Source organism: Nerophis ophidion, linkage group LG09, assembly GCF_033978795.1.
Source record: "Nerophis ophidion isolate RoL-2023_Sa linkage group LG09, RoL_Noph_v1.0, whole genome shotgun sequence".
Classification (NCBI taxonomy): domain Eukaryota; kingdom Metazoa; phylum Chordata; class Actinopteri; order Syngnathiformes; family Syngnathidae; genus Nerophis; species Nerophis ophidion.
In genome coordinates, this window is record NC_084619.1 from 7,824,278 (window position 1) to 7,842,795 (window position 18,518).

General features: G+C 39.5%; 1 protein-coding gene across 10 annotated transcripts in view; it reads left to right on the forward strand.

The window, feature by feature from the left end:
* Positions 1-18,518, forward strand: part of slit1a (slit homolog 1a (Drosophila)) — a 416,057-nt gene that overhangs the window by 313,192 nt on the left and 84,347 nt on the right. For 5 of the 10 annotated variants that reach the window (XM_061910189.1, XM_061910190.1, XM_061910191.1 and 2 more), the window contains exons 11-15: positions 9,160-9,231; positions 9,342-9,413; positions 9,632-9,775; positions 12,846-13,009; positions 18,025-18,048. In XM_061910189.1, the coding sequence (XP_061766173.1) occupies positions 9,160-9,231; positions 9,342-9,413; positions 9,632-9,775; positions 12,846-13,009; positions 18,025-18,048 (476 nt within the window). The remainder of the gene's footprint in view (positions 1-9,159; positions 9,232-9,341; positions 9,414-9,631; positions 9,776-12,845; positions 13,010-18,024; positions 18,049-18,518) is intronic. The other 5 variants (XM_061910192.1, XM_061910194.1, XM_061910196.1 and 2 more) reach the window with 1 other exon arrangement.

An 18,518-nucleotide genomic window follows, 5' to 3' on the forward strand; every position in this document is an offset into this window, starting at 1 on the left:
GACAGGTGGTGACAGTACACCTACTTTGAGACAAGAGCAATAGTGAGGCATGCTTGGTTGTGGTTTGAATTCATATCCAACAATTGCGAGAACAACTTTTTACTGTCAATATCGGCTGTTTAATTTTTTTTATGTTTTCTGCTGGAGGTGCAGTTTAGGGATGGCAATGCAAAACAAAGCTAAAACTGAACTGACTGCAAAGTAAACAAAAACAGAATGCTGGACGACAGCAAAGACTTACAGCGTGTGGAGCAGCAGACGGCGTCCACAAAGTACATCCGTACATGACATGACAATCCACAACAAAATAGGAGCTCAAGACAAGAAGTAAAACACTATACACAAGAAAACATCAAAAAACTCCAAATAAGTCAGGGGGTGATATGACAGGTGGTGACAGTACACCTACTTTGAGACAAGAGCAAAAGTGATGCATGCTTGGTTATGGTTTGAATTCATATCCAACAATTGCGAGAACGACTTTTTACTGTCATTTTTTTTTATGTTTTCTGCTGGAGGTGCAGTTTAGGGATGGCTATGCAAAACAAATTTAAAACTGAACTGGCTGCAAAGTAAACCAAAACAGAATGCTGGACGACAGCAAATACTTACAGTGTGTGGAGCAGCAGACGGCGTCCACAAAGTACATCCGAACATGACATAACAATACACAACCAAATAGGAGCTGAAGAGAAGAACTAAAACACTACACACAGGAAAACACTTAAATACTTAAAGTAAGTCACAGTGTGATGTGACAGTACACCTACTTTGAGACAAGAGCAATAGTGAGGCATGCTTGGTTATGCTTTGAATTCATATCCAACAATTGCGAGAAGGACTTTTTACTGTCAATATCGGCTTTTTCATTTTTTTTATGTTTTCCCCTGGTGGTGTGCCTCGACATTTTTTTCAATGAAAAAAATGTGCCTTGGCTCAGAAAAGGTTGAAAAACACTGTTCTAGGGTGTGCCTGATGAAGTGAGTGATTGCACACCTGTTTTATTTGGCAGGTTTGACATTAAACATTTATTTTTGGGGGGTCTGAACATGTACCTACTGGCATTGCGAAACTTGTCCAGGGAGACAATAGAAGAGCAGATACAGCCATTATACTAATTATACCATCGTTCTAACGTGGTCTATCAAAACTTTGACAGCTTGCAGAACATTTGCAGTCTTGTCAGCCGTCTGGTCTTCCAAAAGAGACACGACCCGCTGCTGCTGCTGAGTCTGCATTTAGCATCAACTATGCATGGCGATATGTCTGCCTTGACCCTCCACGCTCGCGTTGATTCAGCTGGCTGGGAGCACTTATACATCTTTTCTTGTATAGTTTTCACGGGATATGATCTGCAGATGTCTGTTATGTCTATATCTATATATATATATATATATATATATATATATATATATATAGACTGCAAAAACTAAAAACCAAGTAAGAGTAGATATCTCAAATAAGGGTGATATTTGCTTATTTTCTGTCTGATAAGAAAATTCTTCTCACTTAACAGACTTTATGTTACAGTGTTTTACTTGTTTTAAGTGTTTTGGTCCCAGATGATCTCAGTAAGATATTGCAGCTTGTTGCTGAGATTTTATGACCTATATTAAATAAAATATGCTCGAAACTAAAATATCAACTGTTGCAAAGCTGTGTGCATGAAGTATAAAACTAGTTTTTTAAAGTAATAATGTCTTATTTCAAGCATGTAAAAAAAAAATTATGACTTTGACACAATTGTGTCTCATATTAAAACAGATGACAGCCAAATGGACTTTTGCTGTTTTATTTTCAATGAAACAATAGAAAATATGTATATATATATATTAGAACAGTTGTTATTAGTGAGAATATACTTATTTTAAGGTATTTTTGGGTTCATTGAGGTTAGCTAATTTTACTTGTTTTGGAAAGTTCTATTGGCAGAAAATGTTGCTTAGCTCAAATAAAAATACCCCTAATTTTTGTAATTTTTTTTCTTGTTTTTGAATACTGACTTTTTGTAGTATATATATATATATATATATATATATATATATATATATATATATATATATATATATATATATATATATATATATATATATATGTATGTATGTATATATATATATATATATGTATGTATGTATGTATATATATATATATATATATATATATATATATATATATATATATATATATACAACAATGACACAGAGGAGACATAAATACACCAGCAGAGAAACAACTATGTCAATATATATATATATATATATATATATATATATACATATACATGTATGTATATATACATATATATGTATGTATATATATACATATATACATATATATGTATGTATGTATGTATGCATGTGTATATATATATATATACATATATATGTATGTATTTATATATATACATATGTATATGTATGTATACATATACATATATATATGTATGTATGTATATATATACATATGTATATATATGTATGTATGTATATATGTATATATATGTATGTATATATATATATACATATACATATATATATATATATATATATATATATATATATATGCATAGATTTTTCTCTGCTAGTGTATTTATGTCTCCTCTGTGTCATCTTATACTAGTGAATGCCAGCCACACACACACACACACACACACACACACACAGATCTTTCACCTTGTCCCAATTTGACTAACCTAGACACGCACACTCCAACAGATGTTGGCTCCTTGGCTGCATTTAAATTTCCAAGAAACCTCCTGCGCAACAAGACGAATGGCCACTTAATTTTTTTAATGTATCTGCCCAAAAGTGAAAATATCTTCTCCTCTTCGCCACATGAAGATTTTTCTTCGGCAGTGTGGACTCGACTGGCCCGTCCGTACTTTTTCTCCCTGCTGGTTCCGCCGTCTAAGTGTTGCACTCACGAACACACAGACATGCAAACACAAACACACTTAGATTAGTGGTTGTCCATCTACACCACTTTTAGTCACGATGCTTGCCTTGCATTTCTATCAAATACCTTATCATCAAGTCATGGATAAAGCTAGAATTATCTTCCCCAACTATGCACAACATTGATGACAGCTTGGTGACAGCAGGGTGAAACAAAAGCAGTCAAATCCGAGGTGATACAGAAGATCTGCTATTTATGATACGTTTGTGGGTAGTTTTACGCTCCAATAATTTAACTAGTGTCTGGTGCAGAGGTGGGTAGAGTAGCCAGAAATTGTACTCAAGTAAGAGTACTGTTACTTTAGAGATGTATTACTTAAGTAAAAGTAAGTAGTAGTCACCCAAATATTTACTTGAAAAGAATGTTGTGAAAAAACTACTCAAGTACTGAGTAACTGATGAGTAACCTGTTCGTTTAATGATTACGGCAACAAATAATGCACAAAAACATAAAAATAGCAACGAGCAAATTTAGAGCCAGGAATATCTCTCATGCAACTAAAACAATAATATATATTAAATAATAATAAATTAAAATAAAATAAAAAATAAGGCAAATTGAGCCACAATAACTTAACAGCACCATAGGCTCAGTAGGCATTCATTGATTGATAGATTGATTGACACTTGTATTAGCAGATTGCACAGTACAGTACATATTCCCTACAATTGACCACTAAATGGTAACACCCCAATGAGTTTTTCAACGTTAATGAATTACTTAATAAATGACCAAGTCGAGGTGATCTACCTGGGGCAAAAAAGTATTTAGTCAGCCACCGATTGTGCAAGTTCTCCCACTTAAAATGATGACGGAGGTCTGTAATTTTCATCATAGGTACACTTCAGCTGTGAGAGACAGAATGTGGGAAAAAAATCAAGGAATTCACATTGTAGGAATTTTAAAGAATTTATTTGTAAATTATGGTGGAAAATAATTTGGTCAACCATTCAAAGCTCTCACTGATGGAAGGAGGTTTTGGCTCAAAATCTCACGATACATGGCCCCATTCATTCTTTCCTTAACACGGATCAATCGTCCTGTCCCCTTAGCAGAAAAACAGCCCCAAACCATGATGTTTCCACCCCCATGCTTCACAGTAGGTATGGTGTTCTTGGGATGCAACCCAGTATTCTTCTTCCTCCAAACACGACGAGTTGAGTTCATACCAAAAAGTTCTATTTTGGTTTCATCTGCCCACATGACATTCTCCCAATCCTCTGCGGTATCATCCATGTATCCATTTTGGTATAAACTTGTTTAAGTCGGGGTCCACGTAAGTCATTTCATGGTCAGGCTCGAGCTAACAAAACTTGAAAAAAGCTGTAAAAAGATTTAAAACAATATCTAAAAGGCACACAAAGTAGCACCGAGCACCAAGAAATGGCAAAAATGGGTCGGACATGCACCTGGGGATAGGTTGATTGGCAACACTAAATTGGCCCTAATGTGTGAATGTTGTCCGTCTATCTGTGTTGGCCCTGCGATGAGGTGGCGTACTTGTCCAGGGTGTACCCCGCCTTCCGCCCGATTGTAGCTGAGATAGGCGCCAGCACCCCCCGCGACCCCAAAAGGGAATAAGCGGTAGGAAATGGATGGATGGATGGGTTGGAAAAGCTTTGACAAGTAGTGTGAAAGAGCTTGCAGGTGTCAACTCACTTCTGTTACCGCTCTGATGCGACCTCTGAACAGTCTTGCCAACTTCTCAGGAAGAAAAGTAATTGGCTGTTCTAAAGGTCGCTAGATGATGTCATCGCCCCATTTGCATAATTGCTCATTGGTATTGCAAAGGATGCTGCAGGAGAGGGGAATAACGAAGTAAGGTGTTGTTTTGTCAAATAAAATGATTTTAGAACTGCAAGTGAACTGCTTAGTTTTTTTAAATGTAAGCGTGCGACACACGATTAAACGACTGGAAGGTTGTGGCGTTGACAAAGGAACCGGACCTTTTGACCGACTTATTAAAATGAACGGAGGAATTAGAATTTTGCAGTGATTTGCTTCAGCGTGATCAGAGGTGGGTAGAGTAGCCAGAAATTGTACTCAAGTAAGAGTACAGTTACTTTAGAGATGTATTACTCAAATGAAAGTAAGGAGTAGTCACCCAAATATTTACTTGAGCAAAAGTAAAAAGTATGTTGTGAAAAAACTACTCAAGTACTGAGTAACTGATGAGTAACCTGATTACGGCAACAAATAATGCACAAAAACATAAAAACAGCAATGAGCAAATTCAGAGCCAGGAATATCTCTTAAGCAACTAAAACAATAATATATATTAAATAATAATACATTAAAATAAAAATAAAAAAAATGGCACATTGAATCACAATACCTTAACAGCACCATAGGCTCAGTAGGCATTGATTGATTTGATTAATTGATTGAGTGATTGAAACTTTTATTAGTAGATTGCACAGTACAGTACATATTCCGTACAATTGACCACTAAATGGTAACACCCCAATGAGTTTTTCAATGTTTATCAATTACTTAATAAATGACAAAGTCGAGGTGATTTACCTCATATATACATATACATAGACATCATTTATACACACACATATCATATATATATATATACATATATGTATATATATATATACATACATACATATATATATACAGTATATAATTTAGATTTATTTATTTTGCCATTTTTGCTGACATGTTAAAGATGTTTTAATGAATATACATGCATGTTTAACACATAGATTCCAATCTTTCATGAAGACAAGAATATAAGTTGGTGTATTACCTGATTCTGATGACTTGCATTGATTGGAATCAGACAGTATTGCTGATAATGTCCACGTTTTCAAATGGAGGAGAAAAAAGTTCCTCTTGTAAGTCGTTGGTTTTTGGCGTCTTATTTGTCCAGCTTCCATATTCGTTTTTATACACTTTACAAGAAATACATTGGCGGAAAACTCCGTAGCTTGCTAGCTTGTCTGCGCTGGCTTTGGGAGACTCTTATTTTGTTAGCGCAGGCGCGATGGAGCGGCACTTTTATTGTGAAGACAGGAACTGTGCGATCAGTCTTTAGGCTTTTGACGGGAAGTACGGTTTAAATAAAAAGTGTCTTTTTTCCTTTACACTTTTGATTGATCGATTGAAACTTTTATTAGTAGATTGCACAGTACAGTACATATTCCGTACAATTGTTCACTAAATGGTAACACCCCAATACGTTTTTCAACTTGTTTAAGTCGGGTCATGTGACCGCCTGGCTCTGTTTGATTGGTCCAACATCACCAGTGACTGCATGTGATTGGTGAAACGCATGCTGGTTACTAAAAAATGCCTAGATTCTACTTTGAAGCTCTGTCATAAACCAAAACAAACATTAACAGATCGATAAAAAAAAGTAGCGAGTAGCGAGCTGAATGTAGATAAATGGAGCGGAGTAAAAGTAGCGTTTCTTCTCTATAAATATACTCAAGTAAAAGTAAAAGTATGTTGCATAAAAAACTACTCGTAGAAGTACAATTTATCCCAAAAGTTACTCAAGTAAATGTAACGAAGTAAATGTAGCGCGTTACTACCCACCTCTGAGCGTGATAGTGAAGAAACATTCACATGTCGTGCTATAATGGAAAAAAATGAGGGGGAAAAAAATACCTGTTTTTGTTTTAATATGGTGTCTACAGGAGGACAAATATGACACAACCCTCCCTAATTGTTATAAAGCACACTGTTTATATTAAACATGCTTCACTGATTCGAGTATTTGGCGAGCGCTGTTTTGTCCTACTAATTTTGGCGGTCCTTGAACTCACCGTAGTTTGTTTACGTGTACAACTTTCTCCGACGTTCTAGTAGTTTCATGCCACTTCTTTTTCTGTCTCATTTTGTCCACCAAACCTTTAACGGTGTGCGTGAATGCACAAAGGTGAGTTTTGTTGATGTTATTGACTTGTGTGGAGTGCTAATCAGACATATTTGGTCACTGCATGACTGCAAGCTTAATCGATGCTAACATGCTATTTAGGCTAGCTGTATGTACATATTGCATCATGCATCATTTGTAGCTATATTTGAGCTCATTTAGTTTCCTTTAAGTCCTCTTAATTCAATTTACATCTCATGACACACTATCTGTATGTTGTATGGCTTTTATTTTTTTGCGGCTCCAGCTATTAAGCCACAACAGGTCTCGCAACTACGGGATGCGTAACGTAACCCCAGCCTCTACTGTAGCATCTATTCTATGCGCCTTATAATGCGACGCGCCTTTTATATGAACACAGTTTTAAAATAGGCCATTCAAGGCCGACTGAAATGAGATTTTCTTATTCAAACGGGGATAGCAGGTCCATTCTATGTGTCATACGTGATCATTTCGCGATATTGCCATATTTCTGCTGAAAGGATTTAGTAGAGAACATCGACGATAAAGTTCGCAACTTCTGGTCGCTAATAAAAAAGCCTTGCCTTTACCGGAAGTAGCAGACGATGTGCGCGTGACGTCACGGGTTGTAGGGCTCCTCACCTCTGAACATTGTTTATAATGTGAGCCTCCAGCAGCAAGAGCTATTTCAGACCCAGAAAGCGACAATTTCCCCATTAATTTGAGCGAGGATGAAGGATTCGTGGATGAGGTAATTTAGAGTGAAGGACTAGCAAAAAAGGGCTTCACGGTGGCAGAGGGGTTAGTGCGTCTGCCTCACAATACGAAGTTCCTGCAGTCCTGGGTTCAAATCCAGGCTCGGGATCTTTCTGTGTGGAGTTTGCATGTTCTCCCCGTGAATGCGTGGGTTCCCTCCGGGTACTCCGGCTTCCTCCCACTTCCAAAGACATGCACCTGGGGATAGGTTGATTGGCAACACTAAATTGGCCCTAGTGTGTGAATGTGAGTGTGAATGTTGTCTGTCTATCTGTGTTGGCCCTGTGATGAGGTGGCGACTTGTCCAGGGTGTACCCTGCCTTCCGCCCGATTGTAGCTGAGATAGGCGCCAGCGCCCCCCGCGACCCCGAAGGGGAATAAGCGGTAGAAAATGGATGGATGGATGGACTAGCAAAAAAAAAAGAAAAAAAAGCCGATTGCAGTGGAAGCGATTCAGATGTTTTTAGTCACATTTACTGGGATAATTCTGGATAATCCCGTATCTTTCTATTTTGTTGCTAGTGTTTTAGTGAGTTAAATAGTACCTGAGGGAAGTCACGTAGCTGCAGCAGGACAGAAGCTCCGCTGATCTCCGGTATGAGGCGACCTATTACCACAATTTTCTCACCGAAAACTGTTGGTTGACATGTAGTCGGGATCCATGTTCGCTTGACCGCTCTGATCCATAGTAAAGCTTCACCTTCAGGAATTTTAAACAAGGAAACAACTTGTGTTTGTGTGGTTAAAGGCTAAAAGCTTCCCACCTCCATCTTTCTACTTTGACTTCTCCATTATTAATTGAACAAATTGCTAAAGATTCGGCAACACAGAAGTCCAGAATACTGTGTAATTATGCGATGAAAAGAGACGACTTTCAGCCGTAAGTGGTGCTGCGCTAATATGTCCCCTCCAACCAATAACGTCACAAACACGCGTTATCATACGCGTCATCATTCCACGACGTTTTCAACGGGAAAGTCAGTGGGAAATATAAAATTGTAATTTAGTAAACTAAACCGGCCATATTGGCATGTGTTGCAATGTTAATATTTCATCATTGATATATAAACTATCAGACTGCGTGGTCGGTAGTAGTGAGTTTCAGTAGGACTTTAATTGAAGGTGCGCCTTATAGTGCGGAAAATATGGTAATTTTAACAGTAAATGAACAAGTTGATTAATAATTCATTTTCTACCACTTGTCCTTAATGATGTTGACAAAATAATAGAATGATAAATGACATAATATGTTACTGCATATGTCAACAGCTAATTTAGGAGCCTTTGTTTGCTTACTTACTACTAAAAGACAAATTGTCTAGTATGTCCACTATTTTATTTAAGGACAAATTTGCAATAAGAAACATATGTTTAATGTACCTTAAGATGTATTGTTGAAATAAAGACAATAATGCTATTTTTCGTGGTCCTCTTTATTAAGAAAAGTACCGAAAAGGATCGAAATAATTTTGGTAGCGGTACCAAAATATTCATGTCGGGATAACACTAACGGGATGTTTCTACAGAAAAAAAAATGCAGTCTTTGTCTACCCGTGTGAACGGAGCTTCAGAGTCATCTTTCTCTCTTTCTCTTTCAGAGACCTGAGCAACAACCAGATCTCGGAGATAGCCCCCGACGCCTTCCAAGGCCTGCGCTCCCTCAACTCCCTGTAAGTGTTCCGGAGAGAGGACCGTGTTTGTGCCGTCCGCGCCAGCAGAAATTCCAGCTCGCTGGTCGTTTCCCCCGTGTTTAAATCATGCCTGCGTTGTGATCTCCCAGCGTGCTGTATGGAAATAAGATCACCGACTTGCCCAAGGGTGTCTTTGATGGCCTCTACGCCCTGCAACTGCTGTAAGAACACACACTTGCACGCATCGTCGACACACTTTGTGAGACAGAGCAGCTTTACTCCCACTCAGTGAAGAAGTCCTAACCTTTGAGTAAACTTTGTACCTGTGCATATACTTTTCTAGCTGGAATGCATAATGCATGAATGCATAAAGAACGTCTGACAAGCCGCTTCCCTCCCCCTCTTCTCCTTTCCTCCCTGCCCCGTCATCTTCTCGCAGTTTGTTGAACGCCAACAAGATCCACTGCGTCCGTGCCAACACCTTCCAGGACTTGCAGAACCTCTCGCTGCTGTCGCTGTACGACAACAAGATCCAAACCCTGGCCAAGGGCACCTTCGCTTCACTGCGAGCCATACAGACCCTGTGAGTAAAGCACATGTTGATTAACTAAGCAAAGAAACCGCGAGCGCGCGTGGGCGTTGTTGTCCGAGACGACTTTGGGATAGCGTGGAATGGAATGAAGTGTTGGAGAAGAGGGTAGATCCATCATCCTCAGAAGACTCAGAAAAACAGCTCCCGCCTCGCTGTTAAGGAATTTTCCCCACTTTACAAAATATCTCGTGATGAGACAGAACTCCTCGTTGCAAACAACATCCACATGTAGAACTGGTTGACATGACACCTGTTCCCAGTGTTGTACTGATGGGATCGGCAGTTCTTTTGACTCTACTGAATCACTAGAATCAGTTCTTTAAATTGAGTCGTTCAAAAAATTTGTTAACCGAATCAATTCCGCAGCAGCAGTTCTGTGTGCATGTTGGCCAATCATGAGCCAGTCAGTAACAGCTTCCCCCGCGGCAGATCTCGGTGTGTGTCAGTTTGCGAACGACACGAGCCCTCAGCACCCAATGAACAACGCGCTAAGTGACTGAACGATAGCCTCTGCGACGCAGTCAGTTCTCTGTGTCAGTAGGTTCGCGAGTCCTGATTCTGAACGAGGGAGTGAGTGCAGCGCGAACCTGAATCACGTCCTCAGCGACAACCAGTCAGTTCTTGTAGGTTCGTGAAGCGAACCTGAAATACTCAGCTACAGTTATGTGGGCCAGAGGGCGACAGACGTGAATCGCTCTCTGCCCTGACAGACTCCCCTTGACGTTCGCAAACAGACATTGCAGTTGTAGTAAAGATTCTGTTACTTTTAAAAACACTGTGTGTGCGTTTCCGGCCTGTCCAATAAACAAAGTGTGACTAAATGTCTTGGTTGTTAAATATAAATAAATAAATGGGTTGTACTTGTATAGCGCTTTTCTACCTTCAAGGTACTCAAAGCGCTTTGACATTACTTCCACATTTACCCATTCACACACACATTCACACACTGATGGAGGGAGCTGCCATGCAAGGCGCCAACCAGCACCCATCAGGAGCAAGGGTGAAGTGTCTTGCTCAGGACACAACGGACGTGACGAGGTTGGTACTAGGTGGGATTTGAACCAGGGACCCTCGGGTTGCGCACGGCCACTCTCCCACTGCGCCACGCCGTTCCTAAATATGTTTTATTGCACTGAAATAAATAAAAGTGGGAAATAAAAAAAATAGTAATAGCCTATTAAAATGCTTGCAATCAACAGCTAAATAAATAGGCCTCGTTTGTTTAGTGCAAAAACAAATATTAAATTAAGAAACCCTTAACAAATGCCAACATAACAACTAAATGTTCTGTACCAAAGAAAATGTAAACTTAAATATGCAAACAAAAAGAAAATACATACCTTCAAAATAAAACAAATAAATTAAGAGCCGGAAATGCCAACATAAAAACTAAATGTTCTGTAGCCTACGTTTAAAAATATAACAAAGAAAATATCAAAATATTGTCGTTCACTGAGTGATTCATGTCGTTAATCCGCGGTGAACGAATCGTTCGCTCACTCCCTCCCCAATGATAAGTAGCTGGCTGTGTCGTTCGCCGACGTCGAGGGTTCAGTGAGTCCCAGAATGCGCCAGTTCCACTCATACCGGCATGGTCGCGGCGGAGCTCAACTGAAATGAGAAAGGAACGAATCATTTCATGAAGTGATTCGGTTCAGTATGTTCACTCAAAAGATTTGTTCGTTAAAACAAATCGTTCGCAAACGACACAACACTACTGTGTCGACGTATTCCTTTAATCTCGAGTAGGGTTGCAAAATTCCGGGAATATTCAAAATTGGAACCTTTCCATGGGGATTAACGGCAATATATGGGAATTAACGGGAATTAGCGGAAACTAATGGGAATAACTGCGATGAGGTGGAGACTTGTCCAGGGTGTACCCCGCCTTCCGCCCGATTGTAGTTGAGATAGACACCAGCGCCCCTCGCGAACCCAAAAGGGACAAGCGGTACAAAATGGATGGATGGATGGATAATGGGAATAAACATTGAATGCAATATGCTAGATCTTCCAGCATAATTTTTAGTTAAAACAACCTGATTCAATGCGAATTCAGTTGAATTTCAACCCTGTACTGTGCATTCCTCCATCACATGTGCAGTGCATTCTTCCATCAATCAATGTATATTTATATAGCCCTGAATCACAAGTGTCTCAAAGGGCTGCACAAGCCACAACAACATCCACGGTTCAGCGCCCACATAAGGGCAAGGAAAAACTCACAACCCAGTGGGACATCGATGAGAATGACTATGAGAAACCTTGGAGAGGACCACAAATGTGGGTAAAGGACAAATGTTTACACATGTTAAAATTACCCAACATTCACACACCAAACACTGTATGTGACTTATCACTATTAGCGTTGTCGCCCTCTACCGGTCAGATTTAGCACTAAAAGTATTAAACAAGGTTTGATCGTTACTCAAAAAAAAAACACGATCACAAATACAAAGACCTCAAGTAGTCAGCAATCTCAATATAAAACAAACTAAATATTTATTCAGAAATGATATCTACTTACAAATGTTTGACCAAGTTTCGAGATGAAGCTTACACTTTCTACCATTGTTGCTGCTTGTCTGGATCAATGTGTCCGTCACTTTAAAAGGTCCGACAGAAAACAATGACTCAACCACTTGTTCGGGGTACAATATAAGCAGCTGTATGTATACTTTTGACCCAGTACTAAAAGTCAGATTTTTGCCATTTATGTAGATTTCTTTACAGGGTTGAAGGAGTAGTCTTCTTCTACTCACCACATTGCTGCTTCACTGTGACAAATAAGTCTCGCTGTTGCCGCCTTCAGGGTGGTTAGGAGTACTGCATACATGATCAACCCTAGTTTTAATGGTTTCATCAAGCCTGGGTGATGTTTGGTGGGCCAAATTAAAAGTTTTGGCGGGCTGGATGTGGCCCGCAGGCCACCAACTGAATAGGTCTTCAAAACTGTACAGCAACTGTCAGAGTATCATTGGCTGGAATTGGAGGGTGTGATTGAGGGAACCTGGGTTGCATTTAATGTCCTCAAACCACTTTGTTTGTCTCAACCCCGCAGTCACCTGGCCCAGAATCCATTCATCTGCGACTGTAATTTAAAATGGCTGGCCGACTACCTGCGCTCCAACCCCATCGAGACCAGCGGCGCCCGTTGTGCCAGCCCTCGGCGATTGGCCAACAAACGGATTGGACAGATCAAGAGCAAGAAATTCCGCTGCTCTGGTAGGATGATGGTTTCCAAATGCCTCACCTCTCTTTGGTTTTCTTTCTCTCTGTATCTCTGCTTTACTCCCTCCATTTACAGCGATTTAGTCAGTTTACTGTATGGACAAAAGTATTGAAACAGTTCTTAATCAGTTAATGAATCAATCAGGGGTTGAAGAGGATCTGATCTGATGAAGAGAATTTAGACCATTTGGAATTTTGGCTCTGTCGCTTTTCTGTTCCAATTCACATAGCAAGGTTCAATGAGTTTGGTGTGGAAGAACTTGAGAGCCCTGACCTTAACCTTTAGAATGAACTCGAGATTGTGAGCAAGAAAGAAATGTCTGTAAGCTCTCAGAAGTTGTCTGCATGACTGGATAAACAACATTTCCACAGACATGCATCAAAGTTCTCTGCAGCAGGGTCATAGTTATGTGTTTTTTTTTGTTTTGGACAAACTTAAGAAGTCACATTGCATAATTACATTTGCACAATTCAACAAGTCCAAAAGTTAGTAAGAATAAACTAAGCCTATGCGGTGGAATCCTGATCTATGAACTGAATTGGTTTTTGAACAGAGTTTGTAAATAAAAATGTTTGTATATTGAAGCGAATGTATCCATAAAATACAATTTAATATGAATTGTCGGAGTTAGTTTGTGACAAACCCCAAGTTGCAGAGAAGGAAGAAAGCATTGAGTAAGAAAACATGGTTTTAATTTACACACTAAAAAACAAAAAAAACAAAGGGTACAAACAAAAAGCGATAACAAACTAGGCTATGAACAAACAAAACTGGAAGCAGGGAACAAAAGACAGTAAGCTACACAAAGCTACCAAATATAGTTTACCGCTACGTTGCAACGACACGACACGAGCGACAGGAGCGACAATACATGACAATAATCCAGCATTGACTGGAGGACAAAAGCAGGTAAAAATAGGAGCGGGCTGATTGACACCGGGTGTGGTCAGGTGGCAACCAGCCGCAACTGAGGGGAAACAGCGCTCAGGGAGAAAGACAGGAATCCAACAAAATAAGAGCGCTGACAGGAAATACTACACACACAAAGGAAAAAACTAGAACACAAACAAACTGTCAGGCCTAACAGAATAATGGGTTCCAGACTTGACAAAAGTCTATAATTTGGTAAACATGTCAACACTTTGAACACAATATAAAGTGCTATAATGTACTATATATCAAATAACAAAACGAGTTAAAATCAACTTTCTAATTAAAAAAAAGTCCAAACGACAAGTAGCTTATCTGTGGTCATATGCAGCTGTCCTGCTGAAACGCACTCACACACACACACACACACACACACACACACACACACACACACACACACACACACACACACTCACACAGTCACTAGCAATGTGGCGCACTAATAGAATAGAATAGAATAGAATGGACTTTATTGTCACTATATTGCATATCACGAAATTAAGGAGTCCAACTTAAGGTGCTTAGGGGGAACAAATATGGGGTAAAAATGAATAACACAAGAGGTAATAAAGGAAAAACTAACAATTGAAATAAACAGGCTAATATCCAATAAAAATAATAAGCAATCCTGTACAATATACAAAACACTATATAAATACAAAATACTGTACAATATGACTATTACCAGGATGAATGACAACCTTCATAGTTATGATAATAGTAATTATACGGTGCTGGGGTACACAAGACTTCAGCCTTTCAAAGCTCCTCTTGGACCACCAATTATTGACCTGGGTATTTGTCAAATCTCTGTTATGGCCCTGATGTTCCAGCAGGCACAAGACATTAAAACACGGTTGAGAACTGGTTGAATTAGGTCCTGACGTTGAGCAACTCAGAGCTAACGTTGGAACAAGATGCTTTTTGACGACGTTTAATCAATGTTGGGTTCTGACGTTGACTTGACCATTGAATTTTGGTCGTTTCCCAACCAAATATTCTACAACACAAAAATATAATGTTGAAACAACATACTTTTTGACAGAGTTTATTCAATATCAGGTTCTGACATTGATTTGACCATTGAAACGTGGATCTAACATTGCACAGCAACGTTGTCTCAATTTACAAATACAACTATTTTGCAACATTGTTTAGGGGGAAGAGGGGTTAGTGCGTCTGCCTCACAATACGAAGGTCCTGAGTAGTCCTGGGTTCAATCCTGGACTCGGGATCTTTCTGTGTGGAGTTTGCATGTTCTCCCCGTGACTGCGTGGGTTCCCTCCGGGTACTCCTGCTTCCTCCCACTTCCAAAGACATGCACCCGGGGATAGGTTGATTGGCAACACTAAATTGGCCCTAGTGTGTGAATGTGAGTGTGAATGGTGTCTGTCTATCTGTGTTGGCCCTGTGATGAGGTGGCGACTTGTCCAGGGTGTACCCCGCCTACCGCCTGATTGTAGCTGAGATAGGCACCAGCGACCCCAAAGGGAACAAGCGGTAGAAAATTGATGGATGGATGTTTAGAAGACAGTTTTAAAGGACATGTATGTATAAATAACGTTGTAGCAATGTTTTGTGACTGCTGGGGCTGACTAATAACTAGTAGCTTTGTCACCTATAACGCATGATTCGATGACGTGTTTAAGTATGTTAAATCAATTTAGGTGATCTCTTGTATCCTTCATTTTTTTTTTCTGTTTATCCCTCTGGAGATAAACTGTTTTGTTGCTAAGTGGAGACCAAGCCCCTTTTTACTATTCACAATTCCTTTAGGCATCAATACTTTTGTCCATATCATATACTTTGTCCTTAATTAAATACAAAAAAAATTGGTGCTAAAACAGGTCATCCATGTCTTCATAATGTCATTGGGCTCCACTTTCTTTACTTGTCCATTCATCTGGCTTCATACTACTGTCTTGTACAGTCGTGGTCCAAAGTTTACATACACTTGTAAAGAACATAATGTCATGGCTGTCTTTATTTTCCAATCATTTCTACAATTCTTAATTTTTGTTTCATCTGACATCACATGGACAAAGATAGACCTTCTCGAGGAAAGTTCTGTGGTCAGATGAAACAAAAATTGAGCTGTTTGGCCACAATGTGTTTGGAGGAGAAAAGGTGAGGCCTTTAATCCCAGGAACACCATCCCTCCCGTCAAGCATGGTGGTGGTAGTGTTATGATCTGGGCCTGTTTTGCCGCCAATGGAACTGGTGCTTTACAGAGAGTAAATGGGACAATGAAAAAGGAGGATTACCTCCAAATTCTTCAGGACAACCAAAAATCATCTGCCCGGACGTTGGGTCTTGGGCGCAGTTGGGTGTTCCAACAGGACAATGACCCCAAACACACGTCAAATGTGGTAAAGGAATGGCTAAATCAGGCTGGAATTATATATTTAAAATGGCCTTCACGGTATAGCTCGGTTGGTAGAGCGGCCGTGTCAGCAACTTGAGGGTTGCCGGTTCAATTCCCGCTTCCGCCATCCTAGTCACTGCCGTTGTGTCCTTGGGCAAGACACTTTACCCACCTGCTCCCAGTGCCACCCACACTGGTTTAAAAATGTAACTTAGATATTGGGTTTCACTATGTAAAGTGCTTTGAGTCACTAGAGAAAAGCGCTATATAAATATAATTCACTTCACTTCACTTCACTTCACAAAGTTTTGACTTAAACATGTGGACAATGCTGAAGAAACAAGTTAATGTTAGCAAACCAACAAGTTTAGCTGAACTGCACCAATTTTGTCAAGAGGAGTGGTCAAAAATTCAAGCAGAAGCTTGCCAGAAGCTTGTGGATGGCTACCAGAAGCGCCTTATTGCAGTGAAACTTGCCAAGGGACATTTAAACAAATATTAACATTGCTGTATGTATATTTTTGACCCAGCAGATTTGGTCACATTTTCAGTAGACCCATAATAAATTCATAAAAGTACCAAATTTCATGAATGTTTTTTGTGACCAACAAGTACAGTGGGGCAAAAAAGTATTTAGTCAGCCACCGATTGTGCAAGTTCTCCCACTTAAAATGATGACAGAGGTCTGTAATTTTCATCATAGGTACACTTCAACTGTGAGAATGTGAAAAAAAAATCCAGGAGTTCACATTGTAGGAATTTCAAAGAATTTATTTGTAAATTATGGTGGAAAATAAGTATTTGGTCAACCATTCAAAGCTCTCACTGATGGAAGGAGGTTTTGGCTCAAGATCTCACAATACATGGCCCCATTCATTCTTTCCTTAACACGGATCAATCGTCCTGTCCCCTTAGCAGAAAAACAGCCCCAAAGCATGATGTTTCCACCCCCATGCTTCACAGTAGGTATGGTGTTCTTGGGATGCAACTCAGTATTCTTCTTCCTCCAAACACGACGAGTTGAGTTCATACCAAAATGGATACATGGATGATACAGCAGAGGATTGGGAGAATGTCATGTGGTCAGATGAAACCAAAATATAACTTTTTGGTATAAACTCAACTCGTGTTTGGAGGAAAAAGAATACTGAGTTGCATCTCAAGAACACCACACCTACTGTGAAGCATGGGGGTGGAAACATCGTGCTTTGGGGCTGTTTTTCTGCTAAGGGGACAAATAAATTATTTAAAATTCCTACAATGTGAATTCCTTGATTTTTTTTCACATTCTGTCTCTCACAGTTGAAGTGTACCTATGATAAAAATTACAGACCTCTGTCATCATTTTAAGTGGGAGAACTTGCACAATCCGGGGCTGACTACATACTTTTCTATGTGCTCCAATCACTCTATCACAAACAAAATAAGAGTTGTAGAAATTGGAAACTCAAGACAGCCATGACATTATGTTCTGTATGTAAACATTTGATAGTGACTGTATGTAGTTTATGACACTGTACTGTACCTTCACTTGTTTCTTGTCTTTCCCTTTATGTCAAAGTGTTTAGTAAGTTCGCTCATCTGTGTTGTCGTACACATTGTGTCATATATAGATCTTATATATGACCCTGTCGAAGCATAGCAGCTGGCCACAGCTATGCCTTCCACCAAGCTCTCACTGACATCCGCCAATCTGTCTTTTCTCCATCACAGCCAAAGAGCAGTACTTCATCCCAGGTGAGTTCATTGCGGTCATTGTCTTCCCCCTGGCTTGGTCTGCTTTACCAGAACATGTTATGGGACACTTGCTGTGCATTTGTGTCAAAGTTTTGCCATGTGTATGTGTAAAAAAAAAAAAGAGGGCAGATCCAAGTGAATCATCCTGGGAAGACTGTAGGCCAGGCTTGGGCAATAATTTGACTCAGGGGGCCAGGTTTTGATAAAAAAGTGTGTCTGGGGGTCGGTTTGTCCATTTTTAGGAACACTAATACAAAACCTCGCAATAATGATTGAAAACTAAACATGTTATGATAGACCGCCTTAAAAATCGGAATGGAATTTGCCATTTTTTTTTACTGAATGAGACACCCAGATTGTACAAGAAAATAAAGAATTTGGGTTTTACAATTGACACTGAATATCGACAACATATTTAACAATCAAGCGAAACACAACCAAAATGCAGTAAAATATGAACGCCAAGGGTA